The sequence below is a fragment of the Entelurus aequoreus genome, linkage group LG19 (genome assembly GCF_033978785.1).
Source record: "Entelurus aequoreus isolate RoL-2023_Sb linkage group LG19, RoL_Eaeq_v1.1, whole genome shotgun sequence".
Lineage (NCBI taxonomy): Eukaryota > Metazoa > Chordata > Actinopteri > Syngnathiformes > Syngnathidae > Entelurus > Entelurus aequoreus.
Genome location: NC_084749.1, coordinates 40,353,461 through 40,376,648, shown reverse-complemented (window position 1 = coordinate 40,376,648; position 23,188 = coordinate 40,353,461). Strand labels below are relative to the sequence as shown.

Below are 23,188 nucleotides of genomic sequence, written 5' to 3'. Positions count from 1 at the left end.
AAAAAGATTGGGGACCACTGGTGTAAAGCACGTCGCCACTGGACTCTAGAGCAGTGGAGACGCCTTCTCTGGCGTGATGAATCACACTTTTCCATCTGGCAATCTGATGGACCAGTCTGGGTTTGGAGGTTGCCAGGGAGAACGCTACATTTCGGACTGCATTGTGCCGAGTGTGAAATTTGGTGGAGGAGGAATTATGGTGTGGGGTTGTTTTCCAGGAGTTGGGCTAGGTCCCTTAGTTCCAGTGAAAGGAACTTTGAATGCTCCAGGATTTTAAAACAGTTTGGAGCGGGCCCCTTCCTCATCCAACATGACTGTGCACCAGTGCACAAAGCAAGGTCCATAAAGACATGGATGACAGCGTCTGGTGTGGATGAACTTGACTGGCCTCCACAGAGTCCTGACCTGAACCCGATAGAACACCTTTGGGATGAATTAGAACGGAGACTGAGAGCCAGGCCTTCTCGGCCAACATCAGTGTGTGACTTTTGGAAGAATGGTGGAAAATTCCTATAAACACACTCCGCAACCTTGTGGACAGCCTTCCCAGAAGAGTTGAAGCTGTAATAGCTGCAAAAGGTGGACCGACATCATATTGAATTCTATGGGTTAGGAATGGGATGGCACTTCAAGTTCATATGCGAGTCAAAACAGGTGGCCTAATACTTTTGGCAATATAGTGTATTTGCAGGTGAATGTGGATTATTTTGTCGTGGTTATGTAAAGTGGGGAAACATTTATTTAATCCACTGTTGGTTCTTCCCTCCATACGAAGATACCGTGTATGGGCCCTTTTCTCCCATGTGCTTATGTGACAAAGCTGCACAATTGCGTGGATTCTGGCGAGCATTTTCCCCCTCAACTTGAGTCTGTCAATGCACGCTTTCCATCCGATATTTACACTCTAAGGGCCTCATTTGCTAAAGTTTTTTCCATGTACTAAAACAAGTGCAAACCTGATAGCACATGCAAAGTTGATTGTGTCTGTTAAGTGAGCAGAATAAGGAGTGCAATCGATTTTGCGTCTCCGTCTTCATTAATATGCAACATATATGCTGATCATCGATACTGCGTAGAGAACAGGCAAATAAATTATACAGCACGCGCGATGTGATTCATCAACACTCATCACCGCTTTGCATTTTATTTAGCACATTTGAAAAGGACAAGCAAACTGACACCGGCTGTGAGACAGAAGTGCTCACGCTGCAAAAACACGATGGACAGAGAATCCTACGTCCTACGTGTACTTTTTTATAACATATTTGAATGAACAGAATTTTTTTTTTTTTAGACACATCATCTATTCAGCAACATACTTTTATAATTTCATAGCTGCTAGTTGACTTAAGGGGCGGATTAAAATCAATTAAGTTTGTTGTCATTTAATATTTGTTTAATGTATTTTTTTTTCCCACATAGAGTAGATATTACTAACACATATCCTACGTAGTGTTGTCCCGATACCAATATTGTGGTGGTACAAAATGTATTTCGATACTTTTCGGTACTGTTCGATACATTTCTAAATAAAGGGGATCACAAAAAATTGCATTATTGGCTTTATTTTAACAAAAAATCTTAGGGTACATTAAACATATGTTTCTTATTGCAAGTTTGTCCTTAAATAAAATAGTGAACATACGAGACAACTTGTTTTTTATTAGTAAGTAAACAAACAAAGGCTCCTAATTTAGCTGCTGACATATGCAGTAACATATTGTGTCATTTTCCATTCTATTATTTTGTCAACATTATTAAGGACAAGTGGTAGAAAATTAATTATTAATCTAATTGTTCGTTTACTGTTAATATCTGCTTACTTTCTCTTTTAACATGTTTTATTTGTTAAAATGTAATAATCACTTATTCTTCTGTTGTTTGATACTTTACATTAGTTTTGGATGATACCACAAATTTAGGTATCGATCCGATACCAAGTAGTTACAGATCATAAATTGGTCATATTCAAAATCCTCATGTGTCCAGGGAAGTATTTCCTGAGTTTATAAACATAATATGAACTTGAAAAAAAACAAGAAAAGATTTAGTGACCCTAAAAAATATTGATGTAATCATAGTAGTATCGACTAGATACGCTCTTGTACTTGGTATCATTATGCGATGTCAGGTGTAGATCCACCAATGGCGTTTGTTTACATTTTGACACCGGTGAGCTGCGGTGTGTAGTGAAGCATATTTAGCTATGATTTAGAAGTAGCTAAAATACTGCCGATTGCGAATGGACTTTAGCCGCTGGCTAGCTAGCCATGTCCTAAAGCACCTCTTCCTGAGGGTGTTTCAGTGTTATAACTTCACCTTTATCGTTAGTTTTTAAGCCAAAATGCGTCCGTTCTTCCCTTTCTGTCTACACACGGTGTCTGCTTGTAAGTACTCTGTGATTGTGCACTGCCGAACATGCTCCTCTGCTCGTAAACCCAGTAATGTCACGACGTGACAACGACGAGGGTGTCGGGGACCAGTACTTTTTAGAGGCGGTATAGTACCGAATATGATTAATTAGTATCACGGTACTATACTAATACCGGTATACCATACAACCCTAATCCTTTGTGATAAAAACGAATTAAAGTGTGCATTTTTTGCATATTGAGCACATAAGTGCAGCCTCCCTCCCATGCACCTTCAGCAGTAAAAAAAAAAAGGGAAACAAAAGTGGTGTTAAAGTTGATGCGCTGCGCGGCTGTTGCTAAAATGCCCATAAAAAGTTGAATATGTCCCCTGCTTGTTTGAAAACATAGCAAAACGTCACAGTTGGGAAGCATGATAACACAAATGTGCAGTCAATGATTGAGTGTCTCTGTTGTAGAGTACATGCAAAATTTTCATTTAAATAAGGAGGTCTGCACCTGCGTTACCTCTAAGGTGGGCGCGTGGTTCGTCAACATTGTTCAATTATTGAGCAAAAATGTTTATATTCGGCCATAACCACACCAAAGCATTTGTAAAAAACCTCAATCTAGAAAAAAAGGTCATTTTCTGCCGTACAAACCAGGCCAAAACCAACTATTTAATGTCCTATCAACAGCAGCCGCTCGCTCCATCTCACCTGCGCCAACACACGCACTAATGGCACTTAGCCACTGATGCGTTTAAGGCCACACAAGAAGTCGGACAACTCCAACACCAGTGTAAATGCAAGGTCGTTACACTAGGACTCCTCAATCAGATGTGTGCTTATTCTACTGTCATTTATTAAGAATGGTAATTTATGGATGTCTTTCATGAAATGCTGTTACTAAATTACATAAATGCTAATAAAAATATATAAATAAAGTTGATTTGATTTGATATATTATGCAGACAGAAACATACAGGAATATACACTTGATCCTATGCATACATCTCATTGTGCAACATAAGAATGTTGCACAATACTTCAGGCAGTGATGTAGTGGAGGGAATACAACCTGTTTGAGCCCACTGTAACAAGCCAGCTATTTTGACTACCACATTCACACAGTGTTGTATAATTGCAACAATTACAAACGTACACAATATACATTAAAATACACAAAAACAGGTACCAACAGGTAAGACAAGTGGTTTTTTTGCATAATAGGTCTGCTTTAAGTATTACTTTACTGATGAGAAAGTGCTGTTTTCTGACTGCATTTAGCAGGCTATATATTCTTTTTTCAAAAATGACTTTGACTTGTCTTGCTTCATTTGAGGCTTGTTGGCTCAGGCTGTAGTACCGCAAAGTGGTTCCGGCTATTAACATGCCAGCTCTGCTCAACTATATGGAAGTGTCACGGAGCAAAATAATGCACCCTTATTACTCCCGATGCGACTGTAGAACATAAGTTCCAAGTTAAAACCGTACAAATTGCTTTTGACACTGCAACAGTAGGAAAGTGTGCAGCTCATCGACCATTACCATTTTTTTTTGTCAGCCTACAATTGTGTTGACCTGTTCTTACACCCACCCCCCACACTAGTGCAGTGTTTTTCAACCTTTTTTGAGCCAAGGCACATTTTTGCGTTGAAAAAATCCGGAGGCCCGCCACCAGCAGAAATCATTAAAAAACGAAACTCAGTTGACAATAAAAAGTCGTCGCAATTGTTGGACATGAATTCAAAACCATAACCAACCATGCATCAATATAGCTCTTGTCTCAAAGTAGGTGTACTGACTTATTTTGAGCTGTTTGCTGTTTTCCTGTGAGTATTGTTTTAGTTCTTGTCTTGCGCTCCTATTTTGGTGTTTTTTTCTCCTTTTTTGGTATATTCCTGTTGCAGTTTCATGTCTTCTTTTGAGCGATATTTCCCGCATCTACTTTGTGTCAGGTTCAAACACTGATGACATCTATTAAACAAGACAAGAAGCAAAGTATTAAACAGAGACATAATTAAATTTGGCTCAATTGAGAAGAGACGCCTGGACACTACAGTGTCTCACCCTGCTCTGGCGAAAGATTGTACGCCACCTCTTTTATTTGGACTTTCTCTGATTACATGGCAACAGCTGTTTCTAAGGGACAGGGGTCGTAAACAGCCATCGCCTTTGATTACAGAACAGTTCAAAGAAAAGGTCGTAAACAGTTCACAGAAAAGGTCGTAAAACAGTTCAAAGAAGAGGTCCCTGTAGGGGAGTCGGGTCCTGCTTCCTCTTCGCTTTGTAGTTCTCGGGTGCAACCAATGTCTTTCTGTTGATTACAATACATGAAAGAAACAGAACACCTTCATGTTGCTTCCCATCCTACACAGTGGAGTTTTACAAGCCTTCTGTTCTGCTTGGTAGGATTAAAGACAGCTTTTGTCTGCTCGCCGGGAACTCATTGAAACACAAAGTTTTGTGATAACGTAGATACATTTATTTTAACACTTTGTTTTTAGCAATCAAGAATATTTCAGTTGTTTTTATCCTTCTTTGTGGGGACATTGTTGATTGTCAGTGATGTCATCTTCGGGTGTACTTTGAGGACGCCGTCTTTGCTCCACAGTAAGTCTTTGCTGTCGTCCAGCATTCTGTTTTTGTTTACTTTGTAGCCAGTTCAGTTTTGTTCTGCATAGCCTTCCCTAAGCTTAAATGCCTTTTCTTAGGGGCACTCACCTTTTGTTTATTTTTGGTTTACACTGCCTCCCGCTGTTTCCGACATCTACAAAGCAATTAGCTACCGGCTGCCACCTACTGATATGGATTATGTATTACACGGTTACTCTGCCGAACTCTAGACAGCACAGACACTCAACAACAACACATCATTTGCAGGCTATAATTACTGGTTTGCAAAAAATATCTTTAACCCAAATAGGTGAAACTAGATCATCTCCCACGGCACACTAGACTGTATTAGTGAAAAACACTGCACTAGCGCATTCATTTTGGAGCGCACACACGTTTCTTTATTTTAATTTTATTTATGGACGAACAATCCACCAAAGTCGTCAGACTTGTCCAGGATGTACCGAAATGCAGCTGATATACGCTCCAGCACCCCCCGCGACTCGCAGAGGGACAAGATGTAGAAAATGGATGGATGGATGGAAATCCACCCAAAGATTCATTTTTAGGGTCTTGTTTCGAAGTATACTTTTTTGAATTAGGCATACATACTGTATAGGGCAGGGGTGTCGAACATGGTTACATCGCAGTTAAGGCCGCTTGTAACCGTATATAATCTATGAATATAAATGTATGACAATTTACCTCATGATATTAGAACATTAAATGCTGTGCATTTTATTATTATATTTGTAATACATATACATATATTTTTTTTATTTTTCAGTAAAAAAAACTACAAAAAAATGGCAGCTGAGTCGCCACAACTTCACCGTAAAATGTACAATGTTTTTTACAGCATATTACTGTAAATGGAAAAATGGTACTTTAGTTGTTTTTACTGTAAAATGTATTGTCATTTCTACAGTGTACAATTTAATGAATAACTTGCTTTGATATAACTCAAGCAGATATTTGTTTTGTTTTCATTTTTAAAAAGTTTGAAATTAATGACAGTATCATATTTGTTGCATTAGACTTAGACTTAGACAAACTTTATTGATCCACAAGGGAAATTGTTCCACACAGTAGCTCAGTTACAAAGGATGGAAAGGGTAAGGGTGGAAAGGATAATGCAGGTATTGAGTAGACTAAAAATGTACCATAGTAGCAATATAAAATATAACATATGTAATATTTAGATATTATATATAAAGTATATAATATAAACTGATATATTATATTATATTTTTATATGACTGTGGGGTAGAGATGCGCGGTTTGCGGACACAACCGCGGGTCGGGCGGATGCATGACGAAAAAAATAGATTTGAAATAGATTCGGGCGGGTGGCGGTTGAACCAATTCGGAAATATACATACATAGTTAAATGTTACCCACATACGAAAAACGAGCAGCACTCTTTGAAACAGGCAATTATTAATCAGGCACTGCTGCAGCTGTCACGCCAAATTTCTTCCCCCCTACAAAAACATTCCCCCCCCCCATTTACTTCCGGGGCTGCGTCCAATAAAGTCACAAAGTTGCCAGGGTTCCTTAACCGGCACGCGACTGTCCTGTTTCGCGCCTGTACAAAAAAAAACAATCATCGATTTCTTCAGATTCCAGCAGCTGTCAAAGACGAAGTGTCCTTCCAGCGACGGGCCGTCAAAGCCGAAGTGCTATCGATCGCTGTCAATGATGTAAGAGGAAACACCACGGAAGTAAATGGGGGAGGGGGGAGGTTTTTGTAGGGGGAAGAAATTTGGTGTGACACAACACAACAGGAGAAGAAGAAAAAAATAAAAAGATGGCAACGCCGGCAGCAAACGTGGTACGCGACAAACTAAAAAAGGGAATACTAAAGACCTGGGGGAAAAAATAACAATAATAGTCAACACTTTCTTAATGGAAATGACAATAATATTATAATAATAATAAATAATATTATCAGGCATTAATATCTCTTAGCCTCTAATGCGTGGCCAAGAGATATTAATGCGTGGCACACATTGAATGTCTCTGCTGCATTGGATCAGTCTCCTTTCTTTAAAAGGCAAAAGCTTTCTAACCTCACTAATGCCTTGCATCGTCTATATTAGATATATAACAACGGGTGGGTGGCGGGCGGTTGTGGTTTTGATAAAATGTTAGTTCGGGTGGATGGCGGGTGGATGGCGGGTGGATGACGACTTTTGCGATGCGGTTGCGGATGAAATAATTGCCTATCCGTGCATCTCTACTGTGGGGTGAGGTGTAGTCAGCGCTGCTTGCAGGAGGAAACGTCACCACCGCTGTCCATGGGGCTGACGGCGAGACACAGCTGGCAGGTGATTAGATTTCACAGGTGGTACGTGTTAATCTATTCATCTGTTGTCTTTAACAGTAAGTGGAGAGAGAGGTTACGGACGCGACTGAAAAGTCACGTTCTGGGAGAAAAAAACTGTTGATAGAACATATGATCATTAAAACTTTGTTAAAACCTGCAAGCTTGGAGGATCCTGTAAAGTGTCTGTCAGTGGGACCGCTAAGAAGCGACTTCCACAACGATATATACAATATATAACAAATCCCAATTACCATGTACTATATTACATTATATGTAACAGCTGCAGCATAAAATAGAGAGTAGATCCAGCAGAAAATATACATTTTTAACAAAGAGAGGTAGCTAACATATATAATAGACCAGGGGTCGGCAACCCAAAATGTTGAAAGAGCCATATTGGAGCAAAAATACAAAAACAAATCTGTCTGAAGCCGCAACAAATTAGAAGATATTACATACAGATAGTGTGTCATGAGATACACATTGAATTGAGATGACTTAAAGCAGGGGTGTCCAACTCATTTTAGATCGGGGGCCACATGGAGAAAAATTTACTCCCAAGTAGGCCGGACTGGTAAAATCACGGCACGATAACTTAAAAATAAAGACAACTTCAGGTTGTTTTCTTTGTTTAAAAATAGAACAAGCACAATCTGAAAATGTACAAATCATAATGTTGTTGGGTTTGTTTGTTCTTTACAATTAACTGTTGCAGTTAATAGTATATATACTTTATTTGTCATTATTTATATTTTCTACATAAATTATGTGATAATGTTCATCAGTCAACTCGTTGGTGTTAATTTTCAATCTATGAAGATAACAAAAATAATATCAAATTCAAATTATAGGATGTTATTTATGTAGTTTGCTCATTTTCCTCAACTGGTGCACTAACATTATGTGGTTTATTTGTTTTTACATATGTAGCATCATTTACAAAGATACAAAGAATTGCTATTGCGACATCTAGTGGACACATTTAGAACAGCAGTTTATTTCATTCAAAAATTCAAGGTTAATTTTTATACTTAAACTCATCCTGGGGGGCGGATAAAACCTGTTTGCGGGCCTGATCCGGCCCTCGGGCCGTACGTTTGACACCCCTGACTTAAAGGAAACTAAATGAGCTCAAATATAGCTACAAATGAGGCATAATGATGCAATATGTACATATAGCTAGCCTAAATAGCATGTTAGCATCGATTAGCTTGCAAGTCATGCAGTGACCAAATATGCCCGATTAGCACTCCACACAAGTCAATAACATCAACAAAACTCACCTTTGTGCATTCACGCACAACGTTAAAGGTTTGGTGGACAAAATGAGACGGAAAAAGAAGTGGCATAAAACACGTCCTAAAAAGTCGGAGAAAGTTATACACTACGGTGAGTTCAAGGACCGCCAAAATTAGTAGGACAAAACGGCGCTCGCCAAATACTCGAGTCAGTGAAGCATGTTTAATATAAACAGTGTGCTTTATAACAATTAGGGAGGTTTGTGTCATGTTTGTCCTCCTACAGAAACCATATTAAAACAAAAACTTTTTTTTTTCCCCCTCATCGTTTTCCATTTTTCATACATTTTTGAAAAAGCTTCAGAGAGCCACTAGGGCGGCGCTAAAGAGCCGCATGCGGCTCTAGAGCCGCGGGTTGCCGACCCCTGTAATAGACAGATATCATCTATTGCTGTATGGCGAGTGATTATACAGCTGGACGGAGTGCAGAATGAAGGAGTTCTTGAATCGAACACTGTGGGAAGGAAGCTGAAGGAGCCTGTTGGAGTGTGAACTCCGCTGTCTCTCAATTGTCTGGTGGAGTGGGTGGGCGGGATTGTCCATGATGTCGAGCAGTTTGTCCAGTGTCCTCCTGTCCCTCACCGACACAAACGCCTCCAACTGCGTGTCGATAGTTTGGCCGGCTTTCAGTTACGGATCATTTTGTCAATCCGGTTTAAGTCCCTTTAGCTGGTGCTGCTCCCCCAACAAAGCACTGCAAAGTACAGGGCACTGGCCACAACAGACTTAAAAAAGATTTCCAACAGCTGGCTGTACACATTAAAGGACCTAAGCTTCCTCAGGAAAGAAAGAGTCTGCTCATGCCCTTCTTGTATAGAGCTTTGCTCTTGTCTTTCCAGTCCAGTCTGCTGTTCAAGTGGACTCCCAGGTACTTGTACACCCCCACTACTGCCACCTCCCGACCCTGGATTGTATTAATTAATTTTATATATACAGTATGTATATTATTATATTAGTTTATTAATGTTATTAGGTGGAGTTTGCAGGTTCTCCCCGTGACTGCATGGGTTCCCTCTGGGTACTCCGGCTTCCTCCCACCCCCAAAGACATGCACCAGGGGATAGGCTGATTGGCAACACTAAATGGTCCCTAGTGCGTGAATGTGAGTGTGAATGTTGTCTGTCTATCTGTGTTGGCCCTGCGATGAGGTGGCGACTTGTCCAGGGTGTCATCGGCATCATCATCGGTGGTCACTCGAAGCGAGTATGACGATCCTCCTGGTAGGGGGGGTATCCCTTTATGGAGGATGCCTGTGCGTGACTTTGTTTAACATGTCTGGTGCACAGACAGTCCCCACACGATCCATGGCAAATCCGGGTCAGGGTCCAGTGGCATGGACTCCAAGACGACTGGGGACCCTTTTCTGCTGCAGCCTTCATCCGCCATCCCAGCCGTTGTGACGCTCCATAGGGTTAGCAATCATCCCCCGCCTGTTCCACCGTTGAGGTCTTGGGTTGTTATTCCCCATAACTGGGCCCCACATGGATGTGGGACTGCATTCTTCCACCATCGCAGCCGTTGCGGTAGTTCTTACATCTACCGTCTTCCGCCTGCTCCGCCGTTGAGGTCTTCACCGTATCCCTGGCTAGGGGGCAGTCAGGTACTAGGCCTGTGCCAAGGGCCACCTGGGGTAACAGTGGTAAAGGGGTTAACCTCCTAGTGCCCCAAGACCCCATAGAGGAGCCTCCACTGCCGGATGCACTTTAATGTCATGCCCAGGACTGTTCATGTCCATGGTGTACCAAATGCAGCTGAGATAGGCTCCAGCACCTCCCGCGACCCCGAAAGGGACAAGCGGTAGAAGATGGATGGATGTATAATAAAGTTTAAAATATACTCAATAGCATGTAATATATGTATTTCTGTGTGTCACAATGAAAACATTGCATTTAGTAAATGATAAAATGCTTTATTGACTCTTATTGTTTAAATGATGTGACGGGCCAAATCTGGCCCCCGGGTCTTGAGTGTGACACTTGTGGTACAGGGCAGTGTTTTTCAACCACTGTATACCATACCATATCAGTAGGTGGAAGCCGGTAGCTAATTGCTTTGTAGATGTCGGGAACGACGACGATAGTTTGTCGTGATCACAATATGCAGGCAACAGCGGAAGGCAGTGTGCAGGTAAAAAGGTGTCTAATGCTTAAACTAAAAATAAACAAAAGGTGAGTGCCCCTAAGAAAAGGCATTAAAGCTTAGCGATGGCTACGTGGAACGAAACTAAAATGGAACTGGCTACAAAGTAAACAAAAACAGAATGCTGGACGACAGCAAAAACTTACAGCGTGTGGAGCAGAGACGACGTCCACAAAGTACATCCGTACATGACATGACAACAATGTCCACACAAAAAAGATAGCGACAACTTAAATATTCGTGATCGCTAAAAGAAAGGCAGGTGCGGGGAATAGGGCTCAAAGGAAGACATGAAACTGCACCAAAATAAGAGCGCAAGACAAGAACTAAAACATTACACACGGGAAAACACCAAAAAACTCAAAATAAGTCAGGGCGTGATGTGACAGGTGGTGACAGTACACCTACTTTGAGACAAGAGCTATAGTGATGCATGGTTGGTTATGGTTTAAAGGCCTACTGAAATGCGATGTTCTTATTTAAACGGGGATAGCAGGTCCATTCTATGTGTCATACTTGATCATTTCGCGATATTGCCATATTTTCGCTGAAAGGATTTAGTAGAGAACAACGAGGATAACGTTTGCAACTTTTGGTCGCTGATAAAAAAGCATTGCCTGTACCGGAAGTAGCGTGACGTCACAGGTTGTGGAGCTCCTCACATCCGCACATTGTTTACAATCATGGCCACAAGCAGCGAGAGCGATTCGGACCGAGAAAGCGACGATTTCCCCATTAATTTGAGCGAGGATGAAAGATTTGTGGATGAGGATAGTGAGAGTGAAGTACTAGAGGGCAGTGGGAGCTAAAACAGTAAATAAACACAAGACATATATATACTCTATTAGCCACAACACAACCAGGCTTATATTTAATATGCCACAAATCAATCCCGCATAACAAACACCTCCCCCCTCCCGTCCATATAACCCGCCAATACTAATCAAACACCCGCACAACACACTCAATCCCACAGCCCAAAGTACCGTTCACCTCCGCAAAGTTCATACAGCACATATATTTCCCCAAAGTTACGTACATGACATGCATATAGCGGCACGCACGTACGGGAAGCGATCAAATGTTTGGAAGCCGCAGCTGCGTACTCACGGTAGTGCGTATCCAACTCAAAGTCCTCTTGGTAAGAGTCTCTGTTGTCCCAGTTCTCCGCAGGCCAATGGTAAAGCTTGACTGTCATATTTCGGGACTGTAAACAATGAAACACCGGCTGTGTTTATGTTGCTGCAGCCGGCCGCTAATACACCGCTTCCCACCTACAGCTTTCTTCTTTGCTGTCTTCATTGTTCATTAAACAAATTGCAAAAGATTCACCAACACAGATGTCCAGAATACTGTGGAATTTTGCGATGAAAACAGACGACTTAATAGCTGGCCACAATGGTGTCCCAAAATGTCCGCTACAATCCGTGATGTCACGCTCAAACGTCATCATACCGAGACGTTTTCAGCAGGATATTTGGCGGGAAATTTAAAATTGCACTTTACTTATCTAACCCGGCCGTATTGGCATGTGTTGGTTGCAATGTTAAGATTTCATCATTGATATATAAACTATCAGACTGCGTGGTCGATAGTAGTGGGTTTCAGTAGGCCTTTAAATTCATATCCAACAATTGCGACAACGACTTTTTATTGTCTACTGTTTCATTTTTTAATGATTTCTGCTGGTGGTGTGCCTCTGGATTTTTTTTCAATTAAAAAAATGCTCAAAAAAGGTTAAAAAACACTGGTATAGGGCATAGGCATTAAAAAATGCAGTGACCACACTTATTTTCAGGTTAAAAAGAGAGAGAAAAAAACTTGCTTAAAAAAAATGAGGGAAAGTGTTTTGAAACTAATTAATTAGACATTTCCATCAGATTAAAAATGATTAAAGCTGATATGCGTGTAGAGCTGTAAGAGATAATAAATAGCTATGAACAGCATGGACTTGGAGCTCCTTCTATGCCTGTAGTGCACACTGTGTCTCCATGACAGTTTACATGTCCCGCTGACACAGTGTGAATACAAATGGCGGTACAGCTTCCCCTCACCTGCTGTTCACAGTCTCGACAGTGTGTGTGTGCACGACAGACAAATGTGCTTTCAGGCTGTCAGGACTTTTACCGCAATCGCTGACTTTTCACAAAACATATTCAGACCATATTTGCATTTGCGTGTCGTCGTATCCGTTAACATCCGAACACTCGACTGACAAAACTCAAGGAACGGAAGCAGAGGAAGTTGGAATGGCCAATGATATCACTTCATGTGATCTGCACTTGCAAAGCAATGGAAGTGAAGTTACAGGAAATCTGCACTAATATGTGGCCGTCCAAGATATTTACAACAAAATGATCCGTGCCGGTACCCGTGATTTTACAAAGGTATGCCCATGTGCAGATAATAGAGGTCTTTGACATTGTTATGTGATTTTACTGATAAATTGTGACATGTTGTCAAAATGAAATCATTCATTGATGTTCTATTGCAGGGGTCCCCAAACTGCGGCCAGATATGGCCCGCCAGCATCCAAAATCCGGCCCGCGGGTAGTCCCAAATATATATATATATATATATATATATATATATATATATATATATATATATATATATATTTTTTTTTTATATGTTTTTTTTTAATCTATCCCAGAGGTCCCCAAACTACAGCCCGCAGGCCAGATACGGCCCGCTAGCGTCAAAATCCGGCCCGCGGTTAGTCCCGTGTATATATATAAATATATATAAAACATTTATTTTTATTTTTATATTTTTTTTTATAATTTTTTTAATCTATCCATCCTTCAAGACATTTTCTACCGCTTGTTTTTTCCTTAAATTATAATTTTTTTAATCGATCCCAGCGGTCCCCAAACTACAGCACGTGGGCCAGATACGGCACGCCAGCCTCCAAAATCTGGCCCGCGGATAATCCCGAGTTTAAAAAAAAAAAGTATTTTTGTTTAGTTTTTTCTTAAATTATGATTTTTTAAAGTTATCCCAGTGGTGCCCAAACTACGACCCGTGGGCCAGATACGGCCCGCCAGCATCCAAAATCCGGCCCGTGGGTAGTCATGAGTAAAAAAAAAAAATATATATATATATATATATATAATGTATATATATATTTTTTTTTTTATTATCTTTTTTTTAATCCATCCCAGTGGTCCCCAAACTCTGGCCAGCGGGACAGATACGGCCCGCCAGCATCCAAAATCCGGCCCGAGTAAAAAAAAACTAAAAAAATAAAAATAAAAATAAAATATATATTTTAATCTATCCCAGGGGTCTCCAAACTGCAGCCCGCGGGCCAGATACAGCCCGCCAGCGTCCGAAATATAGTCCCAAGTTAAAAAAATTAAATTAAAAAAAAATATATATATATTTTAAATTTTTTATTATTTTTTTTTTTTTAATCTATCCCGGTGGTATTTAGTCTTTTTTTAAATTATGATTTACCCCGAAGGGGACAAGCGGTAGAAAATGGATGGATGGATGGATGGATGGATGGATGGATGGATGGATGGATGGATGGATGGATTTTTTTTATCTATCTCAGTGGTCCCCAAACTCTGGCCAGATATGGCCCGCCAGCGTCCAAAATCCGGCCCGCGGGTAGTCCCAAATATATATATATATATATATATATATATATATATATATATATATATATATATATATATATATATATATATATATATATATATATATATATATATATATATATATATATATATATATATATTTTTATATGATTTTTTTTAATTTATCCCAGAGGTCCCCAAACTACAGCCCGCAGGCCAGATACGGCCCGCTAGCGTCAAAATCCGGCCCGCGGTTAGTCCCGAGTATATATATAAATATATATAAAACATTTATTTTTATTTTTATATTTTTTTAAATAATTTTTTTAATCCATCCATCCTTCAAGACATTTTCTACCGCTTGTTTTTTCCTTAAATTATAATTTTTTTAATCCATCCCAGTGGTCCCCAAACTACAGCACGTGGGCCAGATAAGGCCCGCCAGCCTCCAAAATCTGGCCCGCGGATAATCCCGAGTTTAAAAAAAAAAAGTATTTTTGTTTAGTTTTTTGTTAAATTATGATTTTTTAAAGTTATCCCAGTGGTGCCCAAACTACGACCCGTGGGCCAGATACGGCCCGCCAGCATCCAAAATCTGGCCCGTGGGTAGTCATGAGTAAAAAAAAAATATATATATATATATAATGTATATATATATATTTTTTTTTATTATCTTTTTTTTAATCCATCCCAGCGGTCCCCAAACTCTGGCCAGCGGGACAGATACGGCCCGCCAGCATCCAAAATCCGGCCCGCGGGTAGTCCCGAGTAAAAAAAAACTAAAAATAAAAATAAAATATATATTTTAATCTATCCCAGGGGTTCCCAAACTGCGGCCCGCGGGCCAGATACAGCCCGCCAGCGTCCGAAATATAGTCCCAAGTAAAAAAAATTAAATTAAAAAAATATATATATATATTTTAAATGTTTTATTATTATTTTTTTTTTAATCTATCCCGGTGGTATTTAGTCTTTTTTTAAATTATGATTTACCCCGAAGGGGACAAGCGGTAGAAAATGGATAGATGGATGGATGGATGGATGGATGGATGGATGGATGGATGGATGGATGGATTTGTTTTATCTATCTCAGTGGTCCCCAAACTCTGGCCAGCGGGCCAGATACGGCCCGCCAGCATCCAAAATCTGGCCCGCGGGTAGTCATGAGTAAAAAAATAAATAAATTAATTTAAAAAAAATATATATATATTTTTTTTTTAATTATCTTTTTTTTAATCTATCCGGGTGGTCCCCAAATTGCGGCCCGTGGTCCAGATACGGCCCGCCAGCGTCCAAAATCCGGCCTGCGGGTAGTCCCGAGTTTTTATTTATTAGAATTGTTTTAATTTATCCTTCTAGCCCATCCATCAATCCATTTTCTACCGCTTGTTACTCTCGGGGTCTCCTGGCCGCTCAGGCAAATCATATTGTCTAAAAATGCATTTCCCCATCGATAACGTGACGTCGCAGTGTCGGGTAGTCTGCAATGAGACAGATAATAATAATAATAATAATAATAATAGATTTTATTTGTAAAAAGCACTTTACATTGAGCAAACAACCTCAAAGTGCTACAGTGTATTAAACAATAATAAAAAGATGATACAAATAAATAAAGATAAATACTACAACAGCCTAATAGCTAGAACTAGTATGCATATGTCTAAAAAAAGGCTTTTTTTTAAAAAGAAGTGTTTTTAAAAGCATCCACAGTCTGTGGTGCACTCAGGTGGTCAGGGAGAGTGTTATATATTATAGATTCTATATATATATACAAATGTGAAGCCACATTTTTTTAACCCAATGTGACCCCCGGGTCAAAACATTTTGGGGATCCCTGTTCTATTGTCTGTTCAATAGTTTAATGACGTAACGTTCAAATGAAGTCTCTGATCTTAACTGGTACAGTATGTCTGTGTTTCAGGCCTTTCAGCTACTGGCTGAACTACATCCTCTCCATCATGTACTGCAGTGAAAACAGTCACATCGGCTCATATTTGGAGGCGACCCGAAGTTGTTCCTGTCCCTACGAGCATCCCCCCTGCCAGAGCGTGATACCCTGCACGGTCGGCGAGGGGACCTTCTGCGCCTCCTGCTCCTACGAGAACCGCTCCCGCTGCGCCACGTGCAACCAAGGCTACATGCTCGGCCAGGGCGCGTGTCGCCACGAAGTCCCGGACTCCATCGACCACTACATCGGCTTCGAGACGGACCTGCAGGACTCGGAGTTACGCTATCTCTTGCAGAAGCGCGATAACCGCATCAACGTCCACGGGATATTTGTCAGCAACGACGTCAGGCTGAATAACTGGTTTGACCCGTCATGGAGGAAGCGGATGCTGCTGACTCTGAAAAGTAACAAATACAAGTCCAACCATGTCCACATGCTGCTGGGGATTTCTGTTCAAATTTGCCTTACCCGGAACATCACACTGGACCCCATGCTGTCCGTCTACATCAATCCATTCGGGGGAAGTCACTCGGAGAGTTGGATCATGCCCGCGGAGCAGGACAACTACCCAGACTGGCAGAGGACTAAATTAGACCTTCAGCATGACTGCGAGAACTGGACTTTGACTTTAGGCAACAAGTGGAAAACCTTTTTTGAGACGGTTCACTTTTACCTGCGTAGCCGCATCAAGGGCCCTGCGAGCAATGGAAACGGAACGGTATTTTACGAACCCTTGGAGTACCTAGAACCCGGGAAGAATCTTGGCTACATGAAGATAAATAGCATACAGGTGTATGGTTATAGCATGCACTTTGACCCTGAAGCCATCCAGGACTTAATTTTGCAGCTGGACTACCCGTACACGCAAGGATCACAGGACTCGGCCCTGCTGCAGCTGTTGGAGATCCGGGATCGGGTGAACAGGCTTTCGCCACCCGGGGCCCAGCCTTTGGATCTCTTCTCGTGTTTGTTGCGCCACCGGCTCAAGCTCTCCACGACGGACGTGGCCAGGATCCAGGCCGCCTTGCAGGATTTCAGCGCCAAGCAGCCCAAGTCGATGGAATACGAAACGACCAAATTATGTAGCTAATAAGCGGGCAGGGGGCCAAGTGCACAGATGGCAGAACTGTTACCGTACAGACTCCTGAGGACGGTTTAAGAGCAATTCTGGATCCGTGCACGGGAGGTTTGAGGGACATTATCAATGTCATCACCAATCTCATTAGTCCACTTGAGATGTCAGCCTTCATAAAAGTGTGGTATTTCATTCATTTTCTCCGAAAAAACGACATAAGAGTATCTAACTTGGTCATCACTGATGAGTTAGCACCATGTAAAAAGGCACAAACTGCAAAGAATAAGCCTTTGTAATATTAAGCAATGTAATAATCTTGCATAGACACGAACGTTTTAACTCCAGCATCCTTTTTTTCGGGTACTTTTCATTATTTGGTTCATATTTTGACATCAAGACAAGCGCCATCTTGACCTTCTATTTTAACTTAGGATTTGATTGTCAATTTGTTTTTTCCACTGTTGTGACATGCTGTCAAAATGAAATCATTTATTGATGTTCTATTGCAGGGGTCCCCAAACTACGGCCAAATACGGCCCGCCAGCCTCCAAAATCCGACATGCGGGTAGTCCCAAATAAAATATTAATATATATATATATATATATATATATATATATATATTATTATTTTTATTTTTTATTTTTTATCCATCCTTTGTAGCCCACCCAATTTTCTACCGCTTGTTTTTTTTTTTTTTATTGTAATTTACAAAAATGTATAGTTTTTTTAATCCATCCCAACGGTCCCCAAACTACGGCACGCAGGCCAGATACGGCCCGCCAGCATCCAAAATCATCCGACCCGCGGGTAGTCCCAAATAAAATATTAAAATATATATATATATATATATATATATATATATATATATATATATATATATATATATATATATATATATATATATATATATATATATATATATATGTATATGTATGTATTTTTAAAAAAAATTATCGTCAGAATCCGGGCCACGGGTAGTACCGAGTAAAAAAAAAATTATATATATATATATTACTTTTATTTTTAATTTTTAATCTATCCTTTCTAGCCCATCCAATTTTCTACCGCTTGTTTTTTTTATTTTATTATAATTTATTAAAATGTATAGTTTTTTTAATCCATTCCAATGGTCCCCAAACTACGGCACGCAGGCCAGATTCGGCCCGCCAGCATCCAAAATCCGTCCCGAGGGTAGTATCGAGTTAAAAAAAAAAAGTATATATATATATATATATATATATATATATATATATATATATATATATATATATATATATATATATAATTTTTTTTAATATATTACTTTTTTTTAATCTATCCCAGGGGTCCCCAAACTGCGTGCTGCGGGCCAGATCCGGCACGTCAGCGTCCAAAATCCGGCCTGCGGGTAGTCTTGAGTAAAATATACATATATTTAATTTTTTTAATAATTTTTTAAATATTTCCTCTTCTACATTAATTTAGGATTTGATTCTCAATTTGTTTTTTCCACATGTTGTAGAAAAATGAAAAAACTTCAACGACTGCAAATTTTGTAAGAACAGAACACACTCATGTAGAAAATAAATGTATTCCACCTTTTTTTTTTTTTTTGCTCAAACAAAAACACAACACGTTCACAAAATGTCACATGTCCGTTTATTTTTATAATATTGCTGTTTGGTGGAAAAAAAATACTGCCTATAAAAATGTATTATAACATTTGTAACTACACTAAATAAAAGTCTTTTTATGTGTGGTCTGTAGATAGTGTACATGTGAGAGATACCAATGGACTTTTCAGTGTATAAATGCTCCATACATAATCTATTTGAGATTACTGGATAAAAGTACTTTAGGAGTTATGTAAATGTGTGTGTGTGTGTGTGTGTGTGTGTGTGTGTGTGTGTGTGTGTGTGTGTGTGTGTGTGTGTGTGTGTGTGTGTGTGTGTGTGTGTGTGTGTGTGTGTGTGTGTGTGTGTGTGTGTGTGTTCCTCACAGTTAAAATGTAATGTGTGGTGTTAAATGATAAATCCCTGACATTTATTTTACAAAACCCAAAACCGGTGAAGTTGGCACGTTGTCTAATTTGTAAATAAAAACAGAATACAATGATTTGCAAATCCTTTTCATCTTATATTCAATTATTGTCTGCAAAGACAAGATATTTAATGTTCGAACTGGGAAACTTTTTTTTTTTTTGCAAATAATCATCAACTTAGAATTCAATGGTAGCAACACATTACGAAAAAGTTGACACAGGGGCATTTTTACCACTGTGTTACATGGCCTTTCCTTTTAACAACACTCAGTAAACGTTTGGGAACTGAGGAGACCAATTTTTGAAGCTTTTCAAGTGGAAGTCTTTCCCATTCTTGCTTGATGTACAGCTTAAGTTGTTCAACAGTCCGGGGGTCTCCGTTGTGGTATTTTAGGCTTCATAATGGGCCACACATTTTCAATGGAAGACAGGTCTGGACTACAGGCAGGCCAGCCTAGTACCTGCACTCTTTTACTATGAAGCCACGTTGTTGTAACACGTGCAGAATGTGGCTTGGCATTGTCTTGCTGAAATAAGCAGGGGCGTCCATGAAAAAGTCGTTGCTTGGATGGCAACATATGTTGCTCCAAAACCTGTATGTACCTTTCAGCATTAATGGTCCCTTCACAGATGAGTAAGTTACCCATGTCTTGGGCACTAATACACCCCCATACCATCACAGATGCTGGCTTTTCAACAATCCGGATGGTTCTTTTCCTCTTTGTTCCGGAGAACACAACGTCCACAATTTCCCAAAACAATTTGAAATGTGGACTGGTCAGACCACAGAACACTTTTCCACTTTGCATCAGTCCGTCTTAGATGAGCTCGGGCCCAGCGAAGCCGGCGTCGTTTCTGGGTGTTGTTGATAAATGGCTTTCACTTTGCATGGTAGAATTTTAACTTGCACTTACAGATGTAGCGACAAACTATAGCTACTGACAGTGGTTTTCTGAAGTGTTCCTGAGCCCATGTGGTGATATCCTTTACACACTGATATTGCTTTTTGAAGCAGTAACGCCTGAGGAATCAAAAATCTCAGGCATTGTTGCTTACGTGCAGTGATTTCTCCAGATTATCTGAACCGTTTGATGATATTACGGAGTGTAGATGGTGAAATCCCTAAATTCCTTGCAATAGCTGGTTGAGAAATGTTGTTCTTAAACTGTTCAACAATTTGCTCATGCATTTGTTGACAAAGTGGTGACCCTCGCCCCATCCTTGTTTGTGAATAACTGAGCATTTCATGGAAGATGCTTTTATACCCAATCATGGCACCCACCTGTTCCCAATTAGCATGTTCACCGGTGTGGTATGTTCCAAATACATGTTTGATGAGCACTCAACTTTCTCAGTCTTTTTTTGCCACTTGTGCCAGCTTTTTTGAAACATGTTGCAGGCATCAAATTCCAAATGAGCAAATATTTGCAAAAAATAACAATGTTTTCCAGTTCGAACATTAAAATATCTTGTTTTTGCAGTCTATTCAATTGAATATAAGTTGAGAAGGATTTGCAAATCATTGTATTCTGTTTTTATTTACCATTTACACAACGTGCCAACTTCACTGGTTTTAGGTTTTGTAAATTATGCCTTGCATTACCTAAAGGGCCTCTGTAATGCTGACAACATTGGCACTTGATTCATAATTCTGGACCTACAAAGTATCTCTACAGCTAAAATTCCCCCCCAAAAATGGTGATTGTAGGCTTGTTTTCTAACAAGTTTCAGCAAATTTTGAAATGGCCTCTTTTACTTCCAAGATGTGGGTGGGCCTACTTCAGCCTGCTGACTTCACCTACAGAAGACTAGAGGCAATTTAATTTTGTGTAGTATGTGTTTTGGTAGCATCGTCATCCCCGAACCACGATATTTTCACTAAGAATTTGAAGGTATTATCAAATACACTACCGTTCAAAAGTTTGGGCTCACATTGGGGTTATTTTTTAAGGAAAAACACTGTACTTTTCAATGAAGATAACTTTAAACTAGTCTTAACTTTAAAAAAATACACTCTATACATTGCTCATGTGGTAAATGACTATTCTAGCTGCAAACGTCTGGTTTTTGGTGCAATATCTACATAGGTGTATAGAGGCCCATTTCCAGCAACTATCACTCCAGTGTTCTAATGGTACAATGTGTTTGCTCATTGGCTCAGAAGGCTAATTGATGATTAGAAAACCCTTGTGCAATCATGTTCACACATCTGAAAACAGTTTAGCTCGTTACAGAAGCTACACAACTGACCTTCCTTTGAGCAGATTGAGATTGAGTTTCTGGAACATCACATTTGTGGGGTCAATTAAACGCTCAAAATGGCCAGAAAAAGAGAACTTTCATCTGAAACTCGACAGTCTATTCTTGTTCTTAGAAATGAAGGCTATTCAACAAAAATTGTTTGGGTGACCCCAAACTTTTGAACGGTAGTGTATGTCTGCCAAATGCATTGTTGCAGGTTGTAGCAATACAACTAAAGAAGCGGTCAGCCTGTATGCATTTCCAAATGATGGGAATATGAGGAAAGTATGGACCTCTCCAGTCAAATTGACTTGTGTAAAATGTGACGGACCAAGCGAAAAGATCATTTTATCATTCTGAATTCAAAGAAAAAGGCTTTTGGTCAGAGATTGGATCGAAAAGATTGAAAAGACTCAAGCCGAATGCGATCCCAAAAATCAGGACCACCCCTAAGGGGAGAAAGACCGAGTCCGAAACGAAGAAAGAAGAGCAGACACGACGCCCAAAACCAGAGAAAAAAAGGTAAGCCTCTAGTTTTTTTGTGTCCTCTTCTACTGATGTTCGAGGAAATGCTGAGAGAGCATGAGGTTATGGTGTCTTTGGAAGATCAGGAGAGTCTGGAAATGGTTATTTTATTTATTTATTTTGTATTTATTTGACAGGTACAGTACAATGAAACATTGCTACCCATAGGTAACCGATGTTAAAGTACATAAGACGTCTAGCCACAGGCTAATTTGCAACCCTTGTCCCTGGTTAGGCTTTTAAAGAAAAGTTGAGAAAAGTGTAAAACACATACAAAAAAGGATTAATACAAGTACAAAAATAAAAACACATTGAAAATAATTGGCCCCATTTGTGCATACTTCACCCAGTTCTAGTGCTCACACTTATGATTTTCCCTAAGCCACTTTTTCAGTTTTGTACATATACATTAACTCTAGTGGCAAAGAGTTCCACAGATGTGAAGCTTTTTTTTTTGCCCATAATGTTAACCATATCAGTTTTGTAGTAATCATGGACCAAGAGGACAATAACATGCAATTAAGTGATCAAAATAATAGTTTGACATGCCTTTATCCACACCGTCTATGCGGGGAAATGCATAGACATCACACCAATAGGGGTTGGCATATTGAGTATGGCTCCAAGTGCAACCAGTTATCTACATATTGCTCAAAAAATAGTTGATATTATGGGCAATTCTGTAGGGTTAGAGACAAACTTTCAATCGCCTGGTTGTGAGGACAACATGTGGCCATATCGACACAGGGACTCCTAAAATGTAAAAGATCTTTAAAGTACCCTGTGCCTCTGTACATATGCAAATCAAACCAATCAATCAAACTTTATTTATAAAGCTATTTTCATACATTTAAAAAACACAACGCAAAGTGTTTTACAAAGTTAAAAACAACACCCCAATGACCCATATCCCTAATTATCACATATGCACGCATGGACACAGATACCAAACACAAACACACACACACAACATACACACGTATGCAACTATATGAACAAATGAATGCATTGCTGAGTACAGAGGAGACATGTAAGTAAACACTATCACAGGAGCCA

General features: G+C 39.8%; 1 protein-coding gene across 1 annotated transcript in view; it reads left to right on the top strand.

Annotated features, from left to right (window-relative positions):
* LOC133634930 (BMP/retinoic acid-inducible neural-specific protein 3-like) overlaps window positions 1-17,914 on the top strand; it is a 261,185-nt gene extending 243,271 nt beyond the window's left edge. Inside the window, exon 8 of the mRNA XM_062027587.1 lies at window positions 16,244-17,914. Within this exon, the coding sequence (XP_061883571.1) occupies window positions 16,244-17,360 (1,117 nt within the window). The 3' untranslated portion in view covers window positions 17,361-17,914. The remainder of the gene's footprint in view (window positions 1-16,243) is intronic.
* Window positions 17,915-23,188: the final 5,274 nt, after the last annotated feature.